Source organism: Aythya fuligula, chromosome 6 (assembly GCF_009819795.1).
Source record: "Aythya fuligula isolate bAytFul2 chromosome 6, bAytFul2.pri, whole genome shotgun sequence".
In the NCBI taxonomy this organism is placed as follows: domain Eukaryota; kingdom Metazoa; phylum Chordata; class Aves; order Anseriformes; family Anatidae; genus Aythya; species Aythya fuligula.
Window position 1 is genome coordinate 19,531,559 of NC_045564.1, and position 22,396 is coordinate 19,553,954.

Here is a 22,396-nt window from a genome sequence, read left to right on the forward strand (position 1 = left end):
AACTGAAGTTGTGATAGAGGAATGTTTCTCTTCTCAACTGTAGGTAGAGAACCGACCCCAAGACCTTGTACAACTGAAGAATTCAAGTGCAGTAATGGAAATTGTATTCCTCTACATTATGTCTGTGACAATTATGACGACTGTGGAGACCATTTTGATGAAATGGGCTGCAGTAAGTAACAACATTAATTGAATAAAAAATGATAATGCTATTGAAATAAACATTTCTGAGAGCGATAACAATACATGTTTCTGCGTGGATAGCATAGTCAGACATATTAGTTTTTAATTACCCCATGCTGGGATTATCTGGTTAGCCATGACAATGTAATTTTTTTCCTTTCTTTGGGTGAAAAGCCCTAAGAAATTAAGTGCTCTGAACTGTCTTTTTTAGGCTCATAGCATTTATGCATCACAAAAAAAAGGTTTGATCTTGTTTTTAATCTTGTTCTGAGAAGTGTTGCATTATGGAGGCAAGAACAACCAAATAGTTAAATTGGAATTGCCATAGGCCAACCTACAGAAGTATTCATGGGCAGATCCTGAACCCACAGAAGTTGTTCCAGCCCTGTTGAAATCAAAAATATATTGAGATGCTTCTATTGTCCTCTTTACAGACAGAACACAGAAGTCTATAGGGACAGCCATTACTCAAGCTGAGGGTCCTCTGAGTTCCTCTGTGCATGCACAACTTTTATTAATTATGCCTCATGAATCTACTAACAGCCATTTAAATGCAAAAACTTTGACTTGAACTTTGAGGCAAGAGACTATTCTGATGAAATCTGAAAAAAATAAAAACCCAACTCTCTATACATTCATATAAAGAGAGTTATAGAGTAGTAATATGACCATATACTTGCAATTTTAGTTCGCTTCAATGGCTTCAGGTGAAAGTGTGCCAAATAATACACTAGTGAATTACAATCCAGCATGCTTGCAAAGCACAAATAACTTGTGATCCTATAGTGCAGTCCCTTCTTAAGTAGCTGTATCACTTACTATCCCTGATGGTCTTTAGGTAATATAACCTAATGCAATAACTTGATGAAAATATAAGAAGGATCTGAAACGATGCAAATCAGATGCCTAGCAGTCAGCATTCTACTGTTTGTGAATAGATATAAATGTAGGTCAGATGATAACGTTCCCAGTCTTACCAATATCAAAAACCTGAGATGTTGAGAGAAAAGCTCTGTGTGTGTGTATGTATCTACACAATGAATTTATGCTTCTACATATATATGAAATTGAGGTGTTTAAAATTAATTAGGACTGGGATGTATATGTTATAAAGGAGATAATGACCTTAATATGTAATGCTTTTGTCATACATTTCTATCTTTTCTCATGCTGTCAATAAACCATATGTTATTTCTTTATTTCTTTCCTACTTAGATACAATCTGAATTTTGAAGGACTTTGTATATATGTAGAGTAAGTCAGAATCAATATAATTTTATGTGTTGAGAAGAGTGTAATTTTCTATTTGATACAGAATACCTCACGTACCTTTTCTGTTATAGGCATTTCTTTAAAGGGCAGTGTATTTGGTGCAATGACCTGTATTGACTTCACTAGGCTTTTGATTAGGTACTGGATGAGTATGTTGTCATCTTTTCTAATTTCCAGATATAAGTAATATGTGGTCTGTGGCATGTATGGCAGCAGTTGAGAACACTTTTTGTTTAGGTAATGAGAAAGGACTGGGTAAGAAAGAAGTTGCTTGGCAAAGGTAGGAGTTAGTCATGCGTCTTAGTTTCTGCAGTTGCTGCAGATTCTCTTAAGGGAGATGAGTTGGATGTTTATGGCTGTTACTCTGACCCTGTTCACCTACTTCTATAGTGAAACTACTCTTAGTTGGAAGTTCTTTTGACTGACCTTTACCACCCAGTTTTAGTTTGCCTTAGAGAAAGGATGTTCACATTAATTGGATTTCACTTAGGAAAAAAACAGAAGGAAAACTAACATTATCCATTGAAAATGCTTTTCAAATAGACAATAATGATCAAAATTACAACCTCCTTATCACTTAATTATCACTTATCACATTTTTTTAATGGTTATAATTGTCTAATTCCTACCTTTTTCAGATACTGGAACAGAACGAACCTGTGCTGAAAATATCTGTGAACATAACTGTACCAACTTGAATGAAGGAGGCTTTATCTGTTCCTGTAGACCAGGGTACAAGGCCAGTGAGATTAACCGAAACTCCTGTGATGGTATTTTCATTCTTCTAAACATCTTCTCACTGATCAGTGTTCAGTGACCTGTCACTTCATCATTCTAATATGTCTACTCACTCCTACATTATAACAGGATGTTTGTACATTTACCACATGCTTCTTAAACCATTTTGCTGAATCATGTTTTCTAACATGTAGGCGTCATTCAGTAAAGAGGTGGCTCCACAGTTCATTTTTTTTAGGCTTTTGTTAGCTGTGGGTATACATTCTTGCTTTTTGGTATATAGGTGTAGTTGTATCTTTGCAATTTGAAGGATGAAAACTTGCTATTATTTTTCCTTATTAATAGAAAACTTACTGAAGGTTACACTTTCATTTGGTTCTGTTTCAGAACAGAAAAGTAAAAAAAAACAAACTTTAGTAGAGGTTTATTGTGCCATGCTTTTTCTTGCTTATATGCAGATAAAATATGGAGGAGTTTACTCAAAGGCTGTTGGTAGTGATTATGCAGTATAGTGTGGTTGTGGTTACCATTTCAGTATATTTTGACAAGATCACTTCTGTTTGTTGCTCCCAGATCTTGTGGACAATTTGTGTGGCTTTATTAAACACAATCAAAGGGCATTCCTCCCTGTCCTTCCGGCTGATATTGTTTCTTAGGGACTAGGTATCTGTGTTTCAACATTTCAACAAGGGTTGCTCTTGCATCTTATTGTAGTCATGCCTCATCTTTTGTCTTTCCTTGGTGATTTAACACAAAAATACACAATGAAAAATATGTCTCTTAAAAGCAATCTGTTGAACATAAGCTATACAGTTGTTAGCAATTTATAGTTAAGACTTATGTTAAATAAGTGATTAGAAGTTCTTTTAGAAAACTAAGGCTGATTTTAAAAATAATTTATTATCACAGATCTTTTAGCTTATGTGGGGAAGGGATAAGCTAATGCTTCATGGAGTAAAGATGGCCAGGATGTGGAAGGAGAGCTTAAACTCTAGGTATCTTTTCTCTGCTTATGTGTAGATATCAATGAATGTGAGATCTTCGGAACATGCACCCAAGACTGTAAAAATTCCAAAGGAAGCTATGAATGTTTCTGTGCAGATGGCTTCAGATCTGTGGGTGATCAACAAGGGAAGCAGTGTGCAGCTAATGGTATGTTAACTGACAGCAAGATTGATCACTACCTGTAACGAGCAAGTGTTGTACAGCAACTTAATGAATACAATCATCTCTTTTTATGGAAGGGGATAATGAAAACCAAACTTTATTCTGTAGCATAATATTATGTGTGTTTTCCACTCATTCCATAATCAGGAAGAGAAATGCTTATCTCTGCTTCCAGTTGTAAATATTAAAAATAATATTTTGGTTTGGATCACCGCCTTTCTTTCACCTGAAATTTTCTCTAAAACAAAAGTCTGCTTATCCTGTGGATGTCAGCAGAAGGAAATTAATGCTGCCTATTCCTGAAGTTTAGGTTTTTGCAACAAAAGAATTAATCAGAAGAAAGTTGCATTAAACTGGTACAAATCAAAGGCACTTTGATGACAGGTTGCTTATTCCTTATTCATGGACTGATGCACACAAACAGAAGGACTTTGGCTCATATTTAACTTCAATCATTAGTTTTTTTGACATACCTCAGTGCAGTGACTACAGTGTGTGACAGCCATTGAATAGGTAGATAGTTGATTCAGAAGATAATTATAGTTGAGTAGTAATAATACAGAGCTGAAGAAAAAATTGACAACACGGTAGTATTATATGAAAGACTGAAACAACATCATATTTACAAAATTACTTACACTGTAGCAGCTTTCAGAGATGCATGGTAGCAATATGGTACCTGGGTTTCTGCTTGGCAACTTCTTTATGTGCTGGTGTCTCAGATCTAGTTCTTTGAAATTATTCTTCATAGGTTTTATTCAGGAATCACCTAGATATTCTAGACATGTAGATATTTTCATGGCTCTGTGATATAAGATATCATGATTGTAGCTCATAACATTGTGAAATTGCTTGTGCCTGAAGTTCTGTCTATGCCCAGAACCGTATCACTCTTTGTAGTACAAGCTCACAGCACTTACAAATGAGGGCTTTCTTTGCCTGTGTCTGCTGTGGGCCTGATAATCAGGTGTTTTCAGAAGACACAGAGAATATCAGGTCTTTTTCTTTATTGGTAAAGCTGCCCATTTCTGCAGTGAATTGTGTGCTTATTAGAGAATGGAGTCACTTCCCTTATTGTTCCATAGTTGTGCATGTCTTAGGGGGAAAAGGATCTGTATTCAGATAAACACTTAATAGACTGAGGTTTATTAGTTGGAAAAGGCACTGGTAAATGAGGTATTCTTTGCCCAGGTGAATACCTTTTCACTTCTTACGGGTTTTGTGAAGATGTCCATGACTCCCAGCTGGACTTTGTCATTGACAAAAGGGCTGTACAGTTGCATGTTCTCACCAACAGTGAGCCAGCTGGGACTACTACTCCCACTTGAGTGGGAATAGTACTCTACTTGAGTATAACTCAAATTATTAGAGTACTGAGGCTAACCTCAAATTAACCTGTGGTCATGTAGGAGAGCGTTCTTCTGACTATAGATACATTGGGTAGAAGAAATGAGACAGTTCTTGGATCAAGATACTGGCAATTTTTTTGTAGTTACCAAAATCATTCCCCATTTGGTAAGGTGCTTAAGCTGAGCTGCACTGTGTGTAGCTGCATTCCATTTTTGAAACGTGACGTGTCAGTATGCCAACACTGTGATGTTCAAGAATTTTTAAGGATTTTTGCCTTAGTGATTATGGCTGCACAAAGTCTGTGGTGAAAAGGACAATACTGTTTTCATTGGTAAGCACGTCCAGTGTTTTTAATGAATTTTCCAAATTTATTTATTTATTTTTTAACTAAAAAAAAAAATACATTAAAGCTCTGAAGCTTTAGGGGTGGCCCTCTGTCCTTTCTGCCGCTTACTCAGTGAGAACCTGTGAAAACACGAGTTTAGTTTTAAATGTAAATGACTTTTATCTGTTGTTTTTTTTTCCTAAAAATACAAGGAAGTAAAGTTCATTATCATTTCCTAGGTAATCCTCCATTGTTACTGCTGCCAGATAATGTGCGGATTCGAAGATACAATATCTCATCAGAACAGTACTCTGACTATATCGATAACCAGGAGCGCATCCAAGCTCTGGATTATGACTGGGACCCTGAAGGAATAGGCCTGAGTGAGTATATGTAGAACATGAGTACTCAGCCGTACAGTTGTTTGTTTGAAAAGACACATTTCGGTAGCATAGGTATTTAATTTATGTTGGAAATCAAAATCGAACTAGATTAACTGGCCGTGTCTTGGCTGAATGTGCCCATCCTCTCTACTTGATTCTTCAGCATCAGTGTGGTTCATTTTAATACTTTGCTTTGGTGTAGCTAGTTTTTATTCTGTTTTTCCTTTTGTTTTGATATGAGTTCAGCTGTGGAATTGTTGCTCTTTAGGATTATGCAATAGTAGAGGATTGCTATGAACAAACCCCTTTCTTCTCTTCTGTTTTTGCCAATCCCCAAACCTTGATTCAAGTCTTGAAAGAACTGATCTAAACTCAAAATCCTGTGCAAAGGGTTCAAAGCTAAAATCATCTTCTCTTGAAAAATGTAACACATTTCTTGATGATCTAGGCCAAGATGTTTTTAGATGTGCTTCTTAACTATGATAAATGGCTTTAAAATATGTGCAGTAACACAATGTAATTAATGCAGAATATTCTGTTTTTTATGAATTTAAAAATTGAACTAGTCTCTTGACATAAAAGGCTCAGAAAGATTAGGATTTTCAAAATATGAGGAATGACTAAACATTAAAAATGATCCTTGATTTATTTTTTAAGGTATTGTGTACTTCAGCATTCTGGGGCAGGGTTCTCAGTTTGGAGCCATCAAACGTGCCTATCTGCCCACATTTGACAGCAGTAGAAACAATCCTACAAAGGAAGTTGATTTGAATCTCAGATACATAGTTAATCCTGATGGGTTGGCTGTTGACTGGGTTGGGAGGTAAGTGCACTGAGAAGCTAGAAAAATGTTGTAGACTGAATATGTCAAGGGTTTGATCAGGCAGTGCAAAATCCATTTTTTTCCTTATGGATTCTCTCTGTCTCAACATATTTGGTCTCAAAATACCTGAATAAATAAATGAATAAAAATTGGTAGTTCAAAAGCCTGTAGTAAGTTCTGTTTGCCCAGACAGCAGTTAATAGGCCAAGGGCATGTTGCTGACCGCACCATCTATTCTCTGAGGAAATATACATTACTCCACAGCTGGCAGATCAGTTGTATGTCAGTTAGGTGATAATATGCTGGCCTTCATGTCAGAAGGATTCTAGAGTCAGTCTTCTGAATGTGGTTCACAAATTCTCGATGTTCCTGATGATGTTATCAATAGGGTGAGGAAGAATGGCGTGCAGATCATTGTAAAGCATGACTTTTCTGGAAAACTGAAAGCTAAAAGAAGGAGCTTAGGCATCTGCTTCCCCTGTATTACATAGTTATCAACTATAATTAGTAATGTTTATATTTTATATCCTTAGAGTATGACTGGAAGATGCCTAAGATCTGGATTGTAGCTAGGTGGCACTTAATGCTGAATTGTGATGATGGCAAAAAAGATTTTTTTTGTAATGCTTCAAGTATATGAGTAGGCAAAGATTGGAAAAAGACTTCTGTTTCCAGTTCAGGGCCTGATACACAGTTTCTGTCACTGAGATTCCTTGTGTTAGGTGATGTATGCTATGTTAGGTGATGAGTTCTACAAAATAGTTAGAGAGTTGCTCATAAAGTATGTCATGCTGATTTCTAGAGCAGAATAAAGCCAGTCTGGCAGGCTGAAGCTATTCGCTAGCCTGAAAAATTCTGCCACTCATGACAAGTGGAAAGTAACGTCTTCTAGCATTATTTATTTATTTATTTAAGATCTGTGTAATAAAGCCTGGGCTAACCTCCAGCTTCAAGTTATTTTGCTGTTAGCTTTGTGAACTGCAGGACATCTGAAAACTGAATGTCTCTGGGGGTGGGAGGGAGTGTCTGAATTTCAATTCACAAATATAAATAAATTCTATCAAATGTATTTGAAATCTGTAACATAAAGAATTGAGGACATATATCACCAGCACCATGGTGAGGCTAGCATCTTCAGTACTGCAAACAATGGTATACTGATTCCAGGGCAATTTTGATAGTTTTATTTATTTTTTAAAATCAATTTTAAGTGTCTGCACATGATATAAAAACTGATACAGGTGTTTTGAGGCACTTAGTTCTTCTGCCTATCTGCAAAACAGAAACTGTAGTATTATCTCACATTCCCAAGACACCTAGGGGATAACTTATTCCATCAGAAGGCAGTGTGTGATTAGTGAGTAGATATTACTGAGTGAGTTACGTGTATTATGTAAGTTGAAAAAAATATAGGCAAGATGATAAAGATAAGCTAAGTCCAAAGAAGAATGGACCAAGTGCCCTATCTGTAAGGACTAAAAGCATTTTCATCTTACATGGTAACTATTCATTAACAACTCTGTGAGAAGACAAAAATCTAGAAAGAAGCTGTGGACGTATAAATTGGATAGCTTCAAAGTTGCCCCATAAACTGCATGGTAGATAAGTTTTTATTTGTAATGAACTTGATTGTTACCTGGAAAACTGAATCTGTAAAGATGCTTATTAGCCTTCTCTGGTGCTTAAAAGTAACAATGAAAGTTCTCAGCATCGCTTCAGTGATGGTTATTTGACAGGGAACAGAGGCAGCTACAGAAACTTCCACAGAGGAGAAAACTAGAGAGCCTGTGGATCATATCTCCTAAACTCCTATATCTAGGAATTGGATGTTCCAGACTGAAAAAGTTCAGATGTAATCAATTCTGTTTCATTTTATTAATTTTGTTTGGTTTTGATGTAGCTTTTTTTTGAAGATTTTTTTATTCCTCTCCCATGTATAAGCTATTTACTTTTGGAATGTTCTGTTTTGTTTAATTCAGACATCTTTACTGGACTGATTCAGGGACTAATCGTATAGAGGTGGCAAAATTAGATGGACGGTACAGAAAATGGCTTATCTTTTCTCTACTGGATCAACCAGCAGCTATTGCCGTCAATCCAAAAAGTGGGTAAGTACTACAGGACTTCTCAGAATTATTTTCAATGCCATTCAGTACCAAAACCCCACAATGGTAAACTTTACAGGAGAGAGTATGGGAGTGCTTTCCTGATCAAATTCAGGGTTTTCCTCTTACTCATGTCAGGAAAATTGTATACATGAGAACATATTTTAGGTTTATATTTTGTATAGGTGCTTGCATTGGTGATGACACTAAGTAGGCCAAATAAAAATCTCCTTTCTGTAAGACTGTGTGCCCACCAAATTTCTCTGTTACAACTGAAATAGGGAAATTGATGGCAACCTCTCTTTACTGGCTCCAAGTAGTACAGAAATACCCACTTTCAGTGGAAAACAGTGTAAATGTGCTGGTACATTCAACAGTTGTGCTTGCTCCATCTTGTATTAAATGATGGATCACAGGATGTTGTTGTATGTGCATCTCATGGCTGCAGTGAAGCAGCACGGTTTCTTGAAGTCACTTGGGCTCTGCAGCTTTTTCGTGACTCATGAATGCCCAGAGTAGTCAGTTGTTTTTCTTCCACTGAGAATGAGAAATTGCCACTGAAACCACTCTCTTTCCACATAAGGTCACAAGTTGCAAACATTCTTCTTTGGTATTTATCTTCTGTCTTTGAAACATGCTTATTCAGTTAACTCAGCATGACTTTGCTAATCTCACCTGCAAAACATCAACTGCTGAGCAATGTTATGTTCCACAACTAACCTGTTCCATGAATCTTCAGTGGATGATTGTGGCAACCAAATTCTGAATTACGCTAAATTGTGGTTGCGTCCTTTCAGGTTCATGTATTGGACTGACTGGGGAAGACAGCCAAAAATAGAACGTGCCTGGATGGACGGACAGCAAAGACAAACTTTGATCTCTGAAGACCTTGGCTGGCCAACAGGTCTTTCTATTGATTATTTGAACAACGATAGGATCTATTGGAGTGATTCTAAAGAAAATATTATTGAATCCATGAGACCTGATGGGACAGACAGAACCGTAGTATTACATGGAGGTAAGAATTTACTGTGGAATCCATGTAGTAGTAACCAAAGTATGTGCTAACAAGCACTTGGTTTTCATGTGCGAAATTAGATTTTCAAGAGCTTTTCAAAGTCTTGGTAGTGTTTGCTCCTCCTTTATACAGGGATAAAGAACACACCAGGTTCAGAGCTCATGATGCCTGGGTATTAGATTCCCTGAGAGTACCTTACATGACTAATCTAGGAACCTTGTGGAAAATTGGATTCATGCTTTCTTATGTATATTATTAAGTTGTCTGCAGGTACAGCAGCATTAAGTGGTCAGCCATGTGATAATACATATCTACAGCTATAAACGTCATAAAATGAAAGATTAGCTGATATATTTAGCTGAAGAAGAACAGCAGTTGTATTGCTCCTGCTAGAGATGTGCTTGCTGACAGTCCATTGTTTGGTTCCTTTGAGAAGTAGGAAGTCCATACAGCCTTGATGTCTTTGAAGGCCATTTATATTGGATAGCTAAAGAACGAGGAGAAGTCTGGAAGAAAGATAAATTTGGAAGTGGAGAAAAAGTGAAAGTGTTGACGGTAAATCCGTGGCTTACTCAAGTGCGCATCTATCACCAGCATAGATACAATCAGTCAGGTAGGTGATCAGCATCCTGGATGAGCCATTTATTGCTAAGAGATTGAAGTTGGTACCAATGTTTTCAAAGAGCTTAGTATTCTAATAATGTGATAATATGTATTTCTGAAAATTTAAGAAGAAATAAAAGGGAGGGGGTGTCTGGCAGGTGTTTTCTACATACCCGAAATGAAATCAGCAATAGAATATCACACTGCTCTTCAGAGTCTTTTAGTAACGGGTCATAGTCAAGTTCTTTCCCTTCTTACCCTCTATCTTGGAACTGTCATAGAGATGGCAGTCACAATATGAGTTTATCCTGGTATATGCAAAGTGGTTTTATTTATGAGGGGGACATTTCAACTATGACATGCCTCCAGTAATGACAAGAGGGATGTCCAGAGGATAATCCAGCATACACCCCCTCTTCAAAGATGTTTTAGCTTTCAGAATCAGAAAGCTCCACATTCCTTAGAGATGTTCTGTTTCTTTGCTTTCTGGTGCTTTTCTGGCTTTCAACAGCCATGGTCTCTCACTTAGGAAGAATGTAGGAAAAGGCAGATAAAGGCTTTGATGGAAATGTGGTGTTTGGGCATCACTTGTTTTAAAAAATTGATCTAGACTTTGGAATTTTGGTGTTTGATATGGAATCCCCTGCCATATCTCAGGAATATTCTGAATTACTTCTTCAGCTGCTTCTATCACACTTTTTTTTTTTTTTTTCTCCCCTCCCAGTGCCTAATCCTTGTAAAGATGTCTGCAGCCATCTCTGTTTGCTAAGACCAATGGGATACACCTGTGCTTGTCCTCAAGGAACTCGGTTTGTAGAAGGAAGCAGAACAGAGTGTGATGCAGGTAAAATAATTTGTGAAACTGGAAATGAAAACAGAGGAAGTTTTGCTTTCAGAATGCAAGTACTTTACTGAATCAGACATATGGAGGGATGATCTGGCTGATACAGCAGGTGTATTTAAGTCAGGTCATCTGGCTTTTATTCTCATTATATAATTATCACGTACTGGACAACCTTTTAAGCACTAGAAGTTAGTGCTTGGTTGTTGCATTGCATCAGAGCCCTCACAGAGTTTCCATGAGCACAAAGTGTATAGAATTGCTCAGCCTTTCCTGAGAAAAAAGTACACCACTGCAAGATTTCTATTTCTTTAGCACTCCCAGATTACAATGATGTGGATGGTATACAATATGTCCTTGCAACATTTATCTAATAAATTAAATTTTACAGCATTATGTCAGACATCTTTTATATGGCTAATCTTCTCTGAATTCTTTTTGTATTAAAAGATAAAATTTCTTTTTTTTATTTTTTTTTATTTTTTTTTATTTTTAACACAGACTTAACCTCCTTACCTCTGACTTGCATTTTCTTAATAAATGATGATGCTGTCTCCTATTGCCATAAGGTGTGAGCTGCAGAGGGAGGAGCTAGTAAAGTGATGTAATAATAATGGAAGTGTACAATACACTTTTAAATAAGGATCATTAACACTGTTGATGGAATTTCCTATTTGCTGTTTATTGCTGTGAACTCACTTCCATCCACCGTTTTTCTGCATAAATAAATGCATCACCACTTCTTAGTCCTCTCTGTATAACTCTTCCAGCTGCTTGGATCAAAGAGTTTGGGTGAAGGAGGTGAAATGTTGCTGCTTTCTGAATAGACAGTTTTTAAGGGGGGTGGTGGGCTCCATTGCACAAGCAAAATAGAGCGATGGCACGTGCAACTTCTGAGTTACTTCTGCCTATTTTTACTGAATAAGCCATTATTTTCTGAGAAGGGGTTTTACTTCAATTAAAATAAGTTGATTTGGCAGAAAAATAAAAATAAGTATGTGCATAAAAAAGCAAAGTTAATAATGAAGGTAGTCTGTAAGTTTGTATACATAAGGTCTGTGGAAATAAATAAAATTTTCTGTAATATAATTTATTTGGCTGAAGATGTCCTGATAACCTATGCGTGGCTTTCAATTTTTGCAGCTATTGAATCCCCTCCCACAATGCCACCAGCATGCAGGTGCATGTACGGAGGAACATGCTATATAGATGAAAGTGGTCTTCCGAAATGCAAGTAAGTCAGTATGTTGTTAGGGTAGTTCTGCATCAGATTGTACTGATTTAGTCACACAGAACAATTCAAGGCTTTGAAATGTGTTGGAAATGCTTCAGAAGATGCTGTACTTAGGCAACAGTATGTTGGTAATAACAACAGAAAAACACATACAAGCATAAAAATATCAGCAAATAAGTGATGCATCTGTTGGGAAAATGTAATGCAAAAAATGCAAATAAATAAATAAATAAATAAATAAAATAAATAATCAATGCATCTGTTTGGGAAAAAAAAAAACAACAGGGCAAACCTGTATGAAGAGTAATACTCAGTAAATGTGTCTTGGAACAGCCACTAGGTGCCATCAATGCGCCACTGAAATAAAATCTTTTGCCTTCAGTGACTAGCTTTTTCTGACTGGGCACTTATTTCCATTTTTAATTCTAAACAGATAATAGACATTATCTTTACAGTCAGTGAAACATATCATTACTAAGCACAGAGTTAAAATTTATGGCATGTGGATAAATATTACAGAATATAATAATAACACTAAGATCCTAGACTTAAAAGTCAGTCATTCAGCTGTTCTACTTGTATTCACAGGTGTTCTTATGGCTACACTGGGAATTATTGTGAAATAGGATTGTCAAAGGGAGTGCCTCCTGGAACAAGTAAGCTTCAAGTATATATTACCCTTGATATTTTGAGTTAAGGATGTGTAATAACTCACTATGATGCCTTTGGAAGGCCAAGCTTTTAATTCTCTGGGATACTTTTTACAGTCAACTATGTTTGCTTGAATGTTGCTTATTCTTCTGTCTTTGATAGCAGCAGTAGCAGTGCTGTTGACAGTCATACTAATCATTATAATTGGAGTGTTAGCGGTTGGAGGCTTTTTTAACTACAGACGAACAGGCTCTGTTTTACCAGCGCTTCCCAAACTACCAAGGTATGTTTCAAAGGCTACATAGCTGGAATGGCTGAACACTGAAAATATGTTTGTGCCTAAATATTTCTAGAAAAAATTCACATTGTTTGTCTTGTGGCAATTCTGTCAGAAAATGGAGGTGCAGTGTTGCAGCAATTTGATTGGATTTTTGATTCCAAGCAGTAACATAGCGACTGTTGTCAAACTCTTCCACGTTCCAAATTAGTTTTAAAATAATCAGAACTAGAGAAAATTGTTTACCTCATCTGGAACTGGACCTTCAGTTCAGAAGGATACAAAAGACTATAGTTACATATGTTTTAACTTGTTTCAAAATTGTGTAAGAAAGACAGGTCTGGCAAAGAGATCTTTTTAACATTGGGGGCTGAGCTCTTCTGCAGTGCTGTATTAGTCTGTTTAAAAATACATGGAGCAATTGTAGCAAACCTTTGTTTCTGTGTCTGAGAAATGTGGGCTTTTTGTAGGTGCCTGCACTCCTAATAGTCATCGTATACAGTGAAAACCAGCTTTGTGAAATATAATTTAAAAATATTTGATGTTTTAAATCAAAGGAAGATGAAGTAATATGACTTGTAATGGTTTCAAATAATTTGTTTGGAAAAAGATGTCACAATGTGATGCATCCAAAGTTTTATTTATCTTCAAGCCAGTTATGTGTTTTTAAAGCCATAAAGCTACATCTTCAAAGTCTTTGCACTGATTTCACAGCAGTAACTCTTAAATCAATGTGATTAAATTATTGTAATCAGTCATATGGCTGTAGTTATAACTGCTTCCTCACTCAATGACTACGCTGAATAAATTAAATTTATGAATTGATGTGGTAAAATTGGGGCAAAATTTTCATGCAAATCAACCCTACAGAACAAAGAGTTCATAGGAGATTTTTAAGCTTCTCACTGAAATTCCCTGCTTTCTACTTTGCAAAAAGGAAATTTTCTGCATCATCAGACAGTGAACAAGTAGAAATTGTAATGCACTGGCTCAAAATTTACTGTTCAACTGTACTTGTCATATAAGGGAGGCTATGTGAAATAGAGAGTTCAGTTTTTTTGTCTGTGAGGCTTGATTCACAATTTTTGTTTCTCCCATAAATATGCTGTAGTGCTGCCCTTGTTAAGTCCCTCTTCAATCTGTTAACTCATCCATTTACTGCAGAGTTATCTCAGGCTTAGCTGTTATCCTTAACATGGGACTTCTCTATATATGAGAATCCTAGACTGAAGTTTTTAAAAATTGAATCAGCTGGTGCCTAGGGGGACCATCTGGTAAAGTGTACACACACAGCACCAGCTGTAGACAAGAGTTTTAGCACAAGCCACCTCCAGTGAGGACACACAAATGGAAACAGTATTTCAATAGTGCTGTCTTCCTTCAATTTATGGCAAATTGGGCAAAAGGAATTCAAAGGTTAACTCTGCAGTTTGTTGGCTGCATGGTTTTGGGAAGTTCCATGCTCAGAGTTCTGGTAGAAGCTCTGCTGTTTAGGTATGCACCACTACCTTTGGCTGCTCCTATTATTTTGAAACTGACAGTGTTCCTGTTCTCATGTTTGCATTTCTCATGCAAACCTAATGTGTACTTGTGGTCACTGTAAATCTCTATGCAGATTGAACATTTGCGTATATGAAAACAGTGTCATTTAGGTATCTTCGTGATTTGCATGCATAAGCATCTTTAGTATACGTGTTGTTGGAATTATATCCACGCATTTGTACAAGCCATTGCAGCTTCATTTTTTATCAGTTTCAGTGAATTTGAACTTCTGAGTGAATTCATACATTTGCCTGTAAATAACATTGAAGTAAGAGTAGTCAAAATGTAGTTAAATTTTGGGGAACTGTAATTTCTTGAGCCTATTTGATGTCTGCATGGGCACATAAAAAGATATTTGTGATCGTTCTGAATGGGAAAATAGGTGAGAAGAAACTGCTGAACTAATGCTGGAATATAACCGCTGGTGCCCTTGTTAGCTTGCTTATAGCCAGCAATAATTTCAAGTGACATCTATGGTTTAGAAAGACAACTATAAGAAACTGTCTTTACAAGCTTCCTTTCCGTATAATATGTTCTTTTTTTTTTTTTTTTTTTAAATTTTTTATTTTTACAGTTTAAGTAGTCTTGTAAAATCTACTGAAAATGGCAATGGGGTAACTTTCCGATCTGGAGCAGATGTGAGCATGGACATAGGAGTCTCTGGTTTTGGAGGAGAATCTGCTATAGACAGAGCAATGCAGATGGTAAGGTTTAATTTGGAAATAACTTTTTTTTTTTTTTTTTTCCAGTAATGTTCTTCTAATGTCATTTTCTGCTGATAGAGGCAAATCTTTTATGTAAAAAACATAGTGAGATGATAAATGTGTTCTAGAAAAAGAAGTGAACATTAATAGATAATTTCCTGAAATAGGTTTTGTACATTGAAAGCAGGGACAAATGCAGACTGTTCTTAAAAAGATAATGTGACTACCTTTTCTCAAGATGTATATGGTATAAATTAAATGTATTGCTTGCTTTACTATTTCAGCATATTGTGTGAATATACAGGGCATCAATTAGGCAATTAAAAATAGTGCAACAAGGAATTTCTTGAGGATCTTTGTGTTTTGCAGAACAGATTGAAATGTGCAGTAAACAGTAAATTACCAACTTGGGCAGTTTCTTATTTTAGCAAGTTTAAGCAAATCAGGTTTAATAATTTGGGGGACATCATCAAGTGGAACTCTATTTCATCCATGTTTTGTTATACACATCTGAGAAATAGCATGTCTTTGTGTTTCCTATGCTGTATAGTTTTTCTGTGGGAAAAACTATTCCCCATTTTGCCACAGTAAGTACAATGCTTAAAAGATTTTTACTTCTACAAATCAAATCTCAAGTATGTTTGAATAAAAAGTGCTTGCTTGCAAAATATTCACTGGAAAATCCCTCAACTTTTAAAGATAAATATCAAACTTAACTGACAGTAAATTATCATGAAATAAAATGAGCAAAGACAAGCTCATAATACGTGCACATGACCTTTCTCTAAATAAAGAAGCACATTAATTGTTAAAACTAAGCAGCTGTTGTAATGAAACAACCACATGAACATTTGGCTTGAATTACTACCTGAGGTCTTTTTCATGCATGGAGGAACTTTATGGAACTTTCCATTTTTCTGGCCTAATATTAACATATCCTGAAGTCCAACTGATGCATTTTTTTACATTCCTATTAACATTCAGATTTGTATGCCAGTCATTTCTACTTAAATGTCGTTATTTCACCCTATACATTCAGATTAAAACCAAAACGTTGTGTACATCTCTGGGAAAGAATTCACAGGGTTTGGTTTATAGCAGCAAAGAACTGTGGGATGTTCCTCCTAAAATTCTAATATTACATATGCATAAGTGGATGTTGGGGGGATATTTTTCAGTGTTGCTGTTCTTAGCCAAGGTAGGCTAATTTGAGGGAACAAACAGGAGGGTAACTGCATGGTAAAGAGGTATGGTTAGGTAGTACAAGTGAGGCAGTCGTTTGTAGAAGTGAGGCAGGTTTAAAGAACTTGCTGATGTACTATTCCTGCATTAGTCCCCACTATTCCTGTGATTGGTCTGTGACAAGGGGTAGGATAAGGGAGCCTGGGTAGGATTTTGTACTTGTTTGCATTACCATTCTACCTGATAATGCTTGGCTGGCTAGCCCTGGGTGGCTACGCCTATGTGGCACTAACTGTTTTCTTACAAAATACTCATGTCAGCACATTTGCCCACCTGCTGCGAGCACTGTAGCTGAGCTCTATGTTTGACACTGTATGTGTGAAGTACTTGCTATCCACACAATGTTTATACATGGCAAAATATTAATTTATAAGAGATTTGATTAAAAAAAAAAAGTAAAACATTTTATTTCTGACATAACTCTTGTGTTCTAACTCAGGGGATGCATTTCTCCTTTGTCTCAAAAAATATAGCAATCTCTCTGCTGGGACAAAATGAATTAATCCAATTCTCATATACTTCAGATAATGCTTGTTAATTTGTGTGTCAGTTTGAAGCCTCTAAAATTAAATGATTATTTTGGAATTATGCTTTGTTTGATATTTTCTCTGTGTTGAAGGTGTGATTTTTGGGAGTCATCTTTCCTCATCATAAAATACTTTGAGTCAGCTATTCAACTTTGTTTGTTTGTTTGTTTGTTTTTTTCTGTCCAGGTAGGAAACAGAGTAGTACTGGATCATTCAATGGTCCATGCTGCTAAGCCAGAGAGTAAAACAGTGGATAATAACCTAACATTTTGCTTTTAATATACATGTATGCTAGATTTTGTCTAACCCTTTGTGAAAGTAAACATGGGTTTTTCCCAGAAATGGGGAATTGGACTAGTTAGTTTTTTGTAGGAATACAGACGTGTTTATTGTGCTGTAGTTACTGTTTTTTGTTGTTTGTTTGTTTTATCTTCCTAGAATGAAAACTTTGCAGTAGAGTCAGGGAAACAGCCAATCACATTTGAAAATCCCATGTATACAACCAGAGATAGTGGAGCCAGTGGGACCAGTGCAGTTACAGTTGTTCAACCAACACACGTAAGACAAACTTCAGCTTGCCTTTCACCCTTTATTTTCTTTTTGACCTCCTTTTCTTGTTTGAGGAAAGTTGATTTTTCTTCTCCTCCTACAGGTAACAGCAGTTGGTAGTAAGGAAAATGAAAATTTTGAAAATCCTGTGTATGCCTCTGTAATATCTGCTAGTCCAAAGGAACCTCCTCAGAGTACGGATGCACCTCAGGTAGTATATATGCATGGTCTAGGGCAGCCTTGTCTGTTTTGTGCTCCAAATCAGAGGAACTGAATTGTTAGGGAAACTGCATTATAGTTTCTATTCTGTTTAAATAATCCTATGGAGCTGGTACAAAATCTGCATCAAGTCCAACTAACCAGGCTATATTTACGAGATTTCATGAACTGGTCAGGAACTGAAAGGAAAGGAATGCAAGCACAGAAGGGCCCATGGCATGCAGTTAAGAATCTGTTGAGATTAAGACTCCCTTTCTGCTTGGCACACCAAGATATTTTGAAGATGATAGATTTGAACAGAGGATTTCCTTTCACCATGTGTTGTGCTCCATTTTGAGGGCAGATACTAGTTTGAAACTTGTATTGTAAGAGCTATAAATTGGCATTGTTCCAGAGCAGAAATGATTATAACTGAGATTTTACTTTGTGTTTTCAACAAGAATTTGTAAAACCCTGATGAATTACACCTTAATAGAAGCAGCAGAGTATATTTTTCCTATAAAATGTGAAAATTAAAAGACAATAAAAAGTGCGTATTTGCTTAAAACAGTGAAAATGCAGTTCTTTTTGGTACTGAAAATTGAAATAAGACATTTGGTCGCAATGTACTGTCAGTGTCTTTTCACATTTATTTGTAACTTTATCTATATTTTAAATTAATAGTAAGGATATTTAGAGCATTTTTTTGTATTCTTATAGGACATTTTAACAGTCACGATTAAAGTATTACCTCATCTAGATTATTCATGATTAAAGGAAGATACATATTTATGTCTTAGAATCAATCTGTGCTGATGGTGGCTTGTTTGCAGGACTATCTTCACACCTTGTGCACTTAAAAGTATCTGTGATGAGTTTTGAAATGACATCTCCTTCAACCTGCTATTGCAGTTTCATGTCCTTCAGTAATTTCTCTTATGTTGCTTTCAAGTCAGTTTTTCTCCCCTTTGATCTATTTTTCTGGAATGATAGGCTCTCCTGAATTAAGTTAGTCACTTTTGGTCTAGTGTTGTGAATACTGCTACAGGTAAAGTAACCATAGCTGATTATCCAGCAGAGAAGAAACTTGGGCCTCATGTGTGTGTGGTCCATCTTTTGATGTCTGTTGGATTGCACTGGATGCATTTTGTTTCCCTTCCTACTTCCTATCACATTTAAAATGTACATTCTTTGGGAAGATGCCTCGTTTAAGAAAAAAAAAAAAAAGCTCTAATTTCATTTGAGGTTTCGATGTTCTTTCAAACAGATAAACACAATCAATAGTAAAGGATAATGTAGACTAAAGGAGAGGTCACTTGAATGACATAGCAAAGTATTTAAAGAGGTAACCTTGAACACTAAAGTATAGTATGACTTAAAGTTTATTATATAAATAAAATTTATATAATTTGATAATAAAAGATGAATTTATTTTTCTTTTGCTAGAAACATCTATTGAATAATGTAATGAGGCTGGTTGACTAGTGAGAAAGTAGAAGCTGTCTATATTATTGTGGTATAAATGAATATTTTAAATATTAGTTGTGGCCTCCTTCTTTTTGTGACGAGTCTCTGAAGTGGTTGAAATAAATAAGACTCATACTTACATCTGCAGAAAAAGGGTTCTAGACAGTGCACCTTTTCTCTTGCACATACGTTTTATCATGCTAAAGATTGTTAGAACTCAAAGAAACTTGAGCAGGCCTTGAAATATTTAAAGGAGTGCAATTAATTAAAATTACATGTCAGTATGAGAACATCCAGCTGAAATCACCAAATTAGCAGACAAGGAAGGTGAAATCTGTCAACTGCGCTGTCATTTTGCTGAGAAATAGAGACAAAAAATGTATAAAGCTCTAATAATTTTTATGTTTCAGGAATCAAAGTGGAGTTTCTTCAAGAGAAAAACGAAACAAAACACTAATTTTGAAAACCCAATATATGCAGAGGTATTTCTTAAAATTGTATAATGCTATTTTTCAGCTAATGTACTGCAGGACTTCATTCTTGCTTTTAGAGGATAAAGGATATGGGTAGATTCTGTTGCTAAGTGAAGCAGAACAGACATTCCAGCCTAGGTCAAGATGGTACTGAAGTAGTTTTGAGAGAGAAATTATCAAGTCTTGTACAAAATGAGGTTCTCAGCTGGCAGCACAGCTGCATTGCCCACCTCCCAGCTTTCCCAGCCCAAGCACAGTGGCTACCTCCTGCTCCAGGATCTCTCATGCTGGTTTCCACTTGCGGGTGCATTGTAGTAAAGCTCAGAGTCCCAGCACAAGTGAAAGACTGTTGTACTACTGGGGATAAAGTGTCTAGTGCCCTCTCATTCCTGGATTCAGCATAGCACAAAAATTGAGTGGCTCTGCATACTGCAGCCCTGCTTCCATAACAGCCCAATTTTTTCCATCCATGCAGTCAAAGGAGCCAGTTCTTTTAAGATGTTATGCCAGCTAGTGCTATGTGTGTTGGAAGAATTCTCCCATGGTTGGGTACGAAGACTTTAAGTTCTACTGACTTGATACAGTAATTTCAGTCTTTTTTCATCGTACAGTTTAAAATTTACAGAAAGCCTAAGTGACCTAAGAACCTCAGTTGCACAGTCATGAGACTAAAACTTAGCTGCATTTTATGGAAAATTTGGGTTTCTAGTGATGCCCGAACAAGGTGAGAGAGTTCAGGAAGCCAGAGGATTTACTTCCCCAAAACTTAGAAGTTTGTAAATAGTGATTTACAAACAGTAGTACTGCTAGTGTTGTCTACACTCAGGTATGTGCATATAGACAAATCGAGTTACTCCTGACATTAACCATTAAAACAGAAGTAGCAGTGTGCAGAGAAGGTTTGGAGTAGCTTATCTCCTCAGCTGTACCTTCTGAGGTGGAATTAGCATTTGACTTTCTTTTACAGGTGGTGACTTGCAGAAATAACATATACTGTGACACTTCAGCTAAATATTTGAATAGTTAGTTGACATTTTTGAAAGTTAAGGTTGGATATTTTGTACATTAGAATGTAAACTTTGATTTTATGTTTATTGTTTCAGATGGAAAAGGAACAGCAACAGGACACAGAAAATGTCCCTCCTCCCTCTCCTTCACTGCCTCCCAAGATTACTCTGAAGAGAGACCAGCCATTAGCTTATACAGCAACAGAGGATACATTTAAAGACACAGCCAGTCTTGTTAAAGAGGACTCTGTTGTGTAAGTAGGTAACTGATTTAGGGAAAATGAGACACATCCATTTGCACATATATTTTTTATAAACAGAAGAGTAAGGTTCACATTCAAATGCTTTATAAAAACATATACATCTTTTAGTCAGTGGCTGGAGATGTATGTTGAAACTATGCCTTGTTTTTTGACAAAATTGCCAATTGCTATTTTTATGAACAATTATCATGATGTACTATATGTATATCTTTGCACTGAAGCTGTCTGAAAGTAATGTTATAAATATATTGTACATTTGTAAATTTCAAAGATTATCTCGTTTGTTGATGTTCCTAGTAGAAACCTGTATGAAATTGGTTGCATTTTTAGGGATAAATTCATTATATAAAGGTTTAAACTAAAAATACAAAGCGAATATAGAAGCATTATTGATCTATGGGACCTTTTGAATATATAATGGCACCTTTTAAAACTTCTACTGGTGCTCTGGGCACGTTTACCACCTGTTTAATGTACTACTGGATGTAGAAATGGGTGTCTCTGTTTATCTAAACAAAAGATGGAGAAGTCAATGCAGCATTATTATGCTGAGTAATTACCTGCGCAAAATGTTGTTCCTACAATATTTTAACTGCCTGGGATCAAACAATTTCCTCTCAATTCATAAGACGTACTTTTCCTCTAGGTTCCATTAAAACCAGTCCATTAATAGTGTTCTTAAAAAGATTTGATATATTTAGATTTTAGTGTCATGAGTATGTAAGTTAATGAGATTCTCTCCTGATCATCAGTGGAATAGCTTTGTTCTTAGCTGGAGTCTCTGGAAGTCATTTGTACTATTAAATGAAGTAGCTAGACTTCTATAACAGCTTATTTCCAAACGGCAAAATACAAACTATACTGCTTCATTTAAGAAATGATTCAGTTTTTTAAATGTGAAAGTTTAATTTTATTGACTATTTATTTCCTGAGGTGGACATTAATAGAAAGGGAAACAATTTCTACTAATGCAGTCTTTGTAGTTATCTGCTTATTTCCGTAACCTTCTATCAGTATATGCTGTATGTCTTACCAGTTTTTCTATTAACTAGGCAAGGTAGTTTCCACAGCATGAACTATTTGAGGAAATTTTGAGTACCACTGCAGGAACACGTTATTGGCATTCCTGGCTAGCTACTCATATAATTTAAAGATTCCTAAATTACAATCATTGAGACTTGTTATTTGATTGTTTTATGTCCAAGTTCTCAAAATATATACTATTTCTAATTAGAATGCTTCTAATTATTTTGTAATGTACTTTGATTAGAAAAGACAACTGGAAAATTATGCTGCTGAATACATTTAATAAATGTATTATTTTATCATATCCCTATTCCATAATTTTTTTGTCAATGCTCTGTGTACTTTTGTTAGTCTGGAGACTATAGACAGAGCTTTTCTTTTTCCCTGTAAGAATTTTAACTTCTCAGATGTTGAAGAAAACCATTCTT

The 22,396-nt window shown here is 35.9% G+C and overlaps 1 protein-coding gene across 1 annotated transcript in view; it reads left to right on the top strand.

Moving 5' to 3' along the window:
- LRP2 (LDL receptor related protein 2) overlaps positions 1–21,937 on the top strand; it is a 116,525-nt gene extending 94,588 nt beyond the window's left edge. The window contains exons 64-80 of the mRNA XM_032190022.1: positions 44–172; positions 2,094–2,225; positions 3,214–3,345; positions 5,275–5,418; positions 6,076–6,241; positions 8,221–8,349; positions 9,144–9,364; positions 9,798–9,977; positions 10,692–10,811; positions 11,952–12,042; positions 12,631–12,698; positions 12,856–12,976; positions 15,087–15,216; positions 17,424–17,543; positions 17,638–17,745; positions 19,610–19,681; positions 20,776–21,937. Of these exons, the coding sequence (XP_032045913.1) occupies positions 44–172; positions 2,094–2,225; positions 3,214–3,345; positions 5,275–5,418; positions 6,076–6,241; positions 8,221–8,349; positions 9,144–9,364; positions 9,798–9,977; positions 10,692–10,811; positions 11,952–12,042; positions 12,631–12,698; positions 12,856–12,976; positions 15,087–15,216; positions 17,424–17,543; positions 17,638–17,745; positions 19,610–19,681; positions 20,776–20,937 (2,225 nt within the window). The 3' untranslated portion in view covers positions 20,938–21,937. The remainder of the gene's footprint in view (positions 1–43; positions 173–2,093; positions 2,226–3,213; positions 3,346–5,274; positions 5,419–6,075; positions 6,242–8,220; positions 8,350–9,143; positions 9,365–9,797; positions 9,978–10,691; positions 10,812–11,951; positions 12,043–12,630; positions 12,699–12,855; positions 12,977–15,086; positions 15,217–17,423; positions 17,544–17,637; positions 17,746–19,609; positions 19,682–20,775) is intronic.
- Positions 21,938–22,396: the final 459 nt, after the last annotated feature.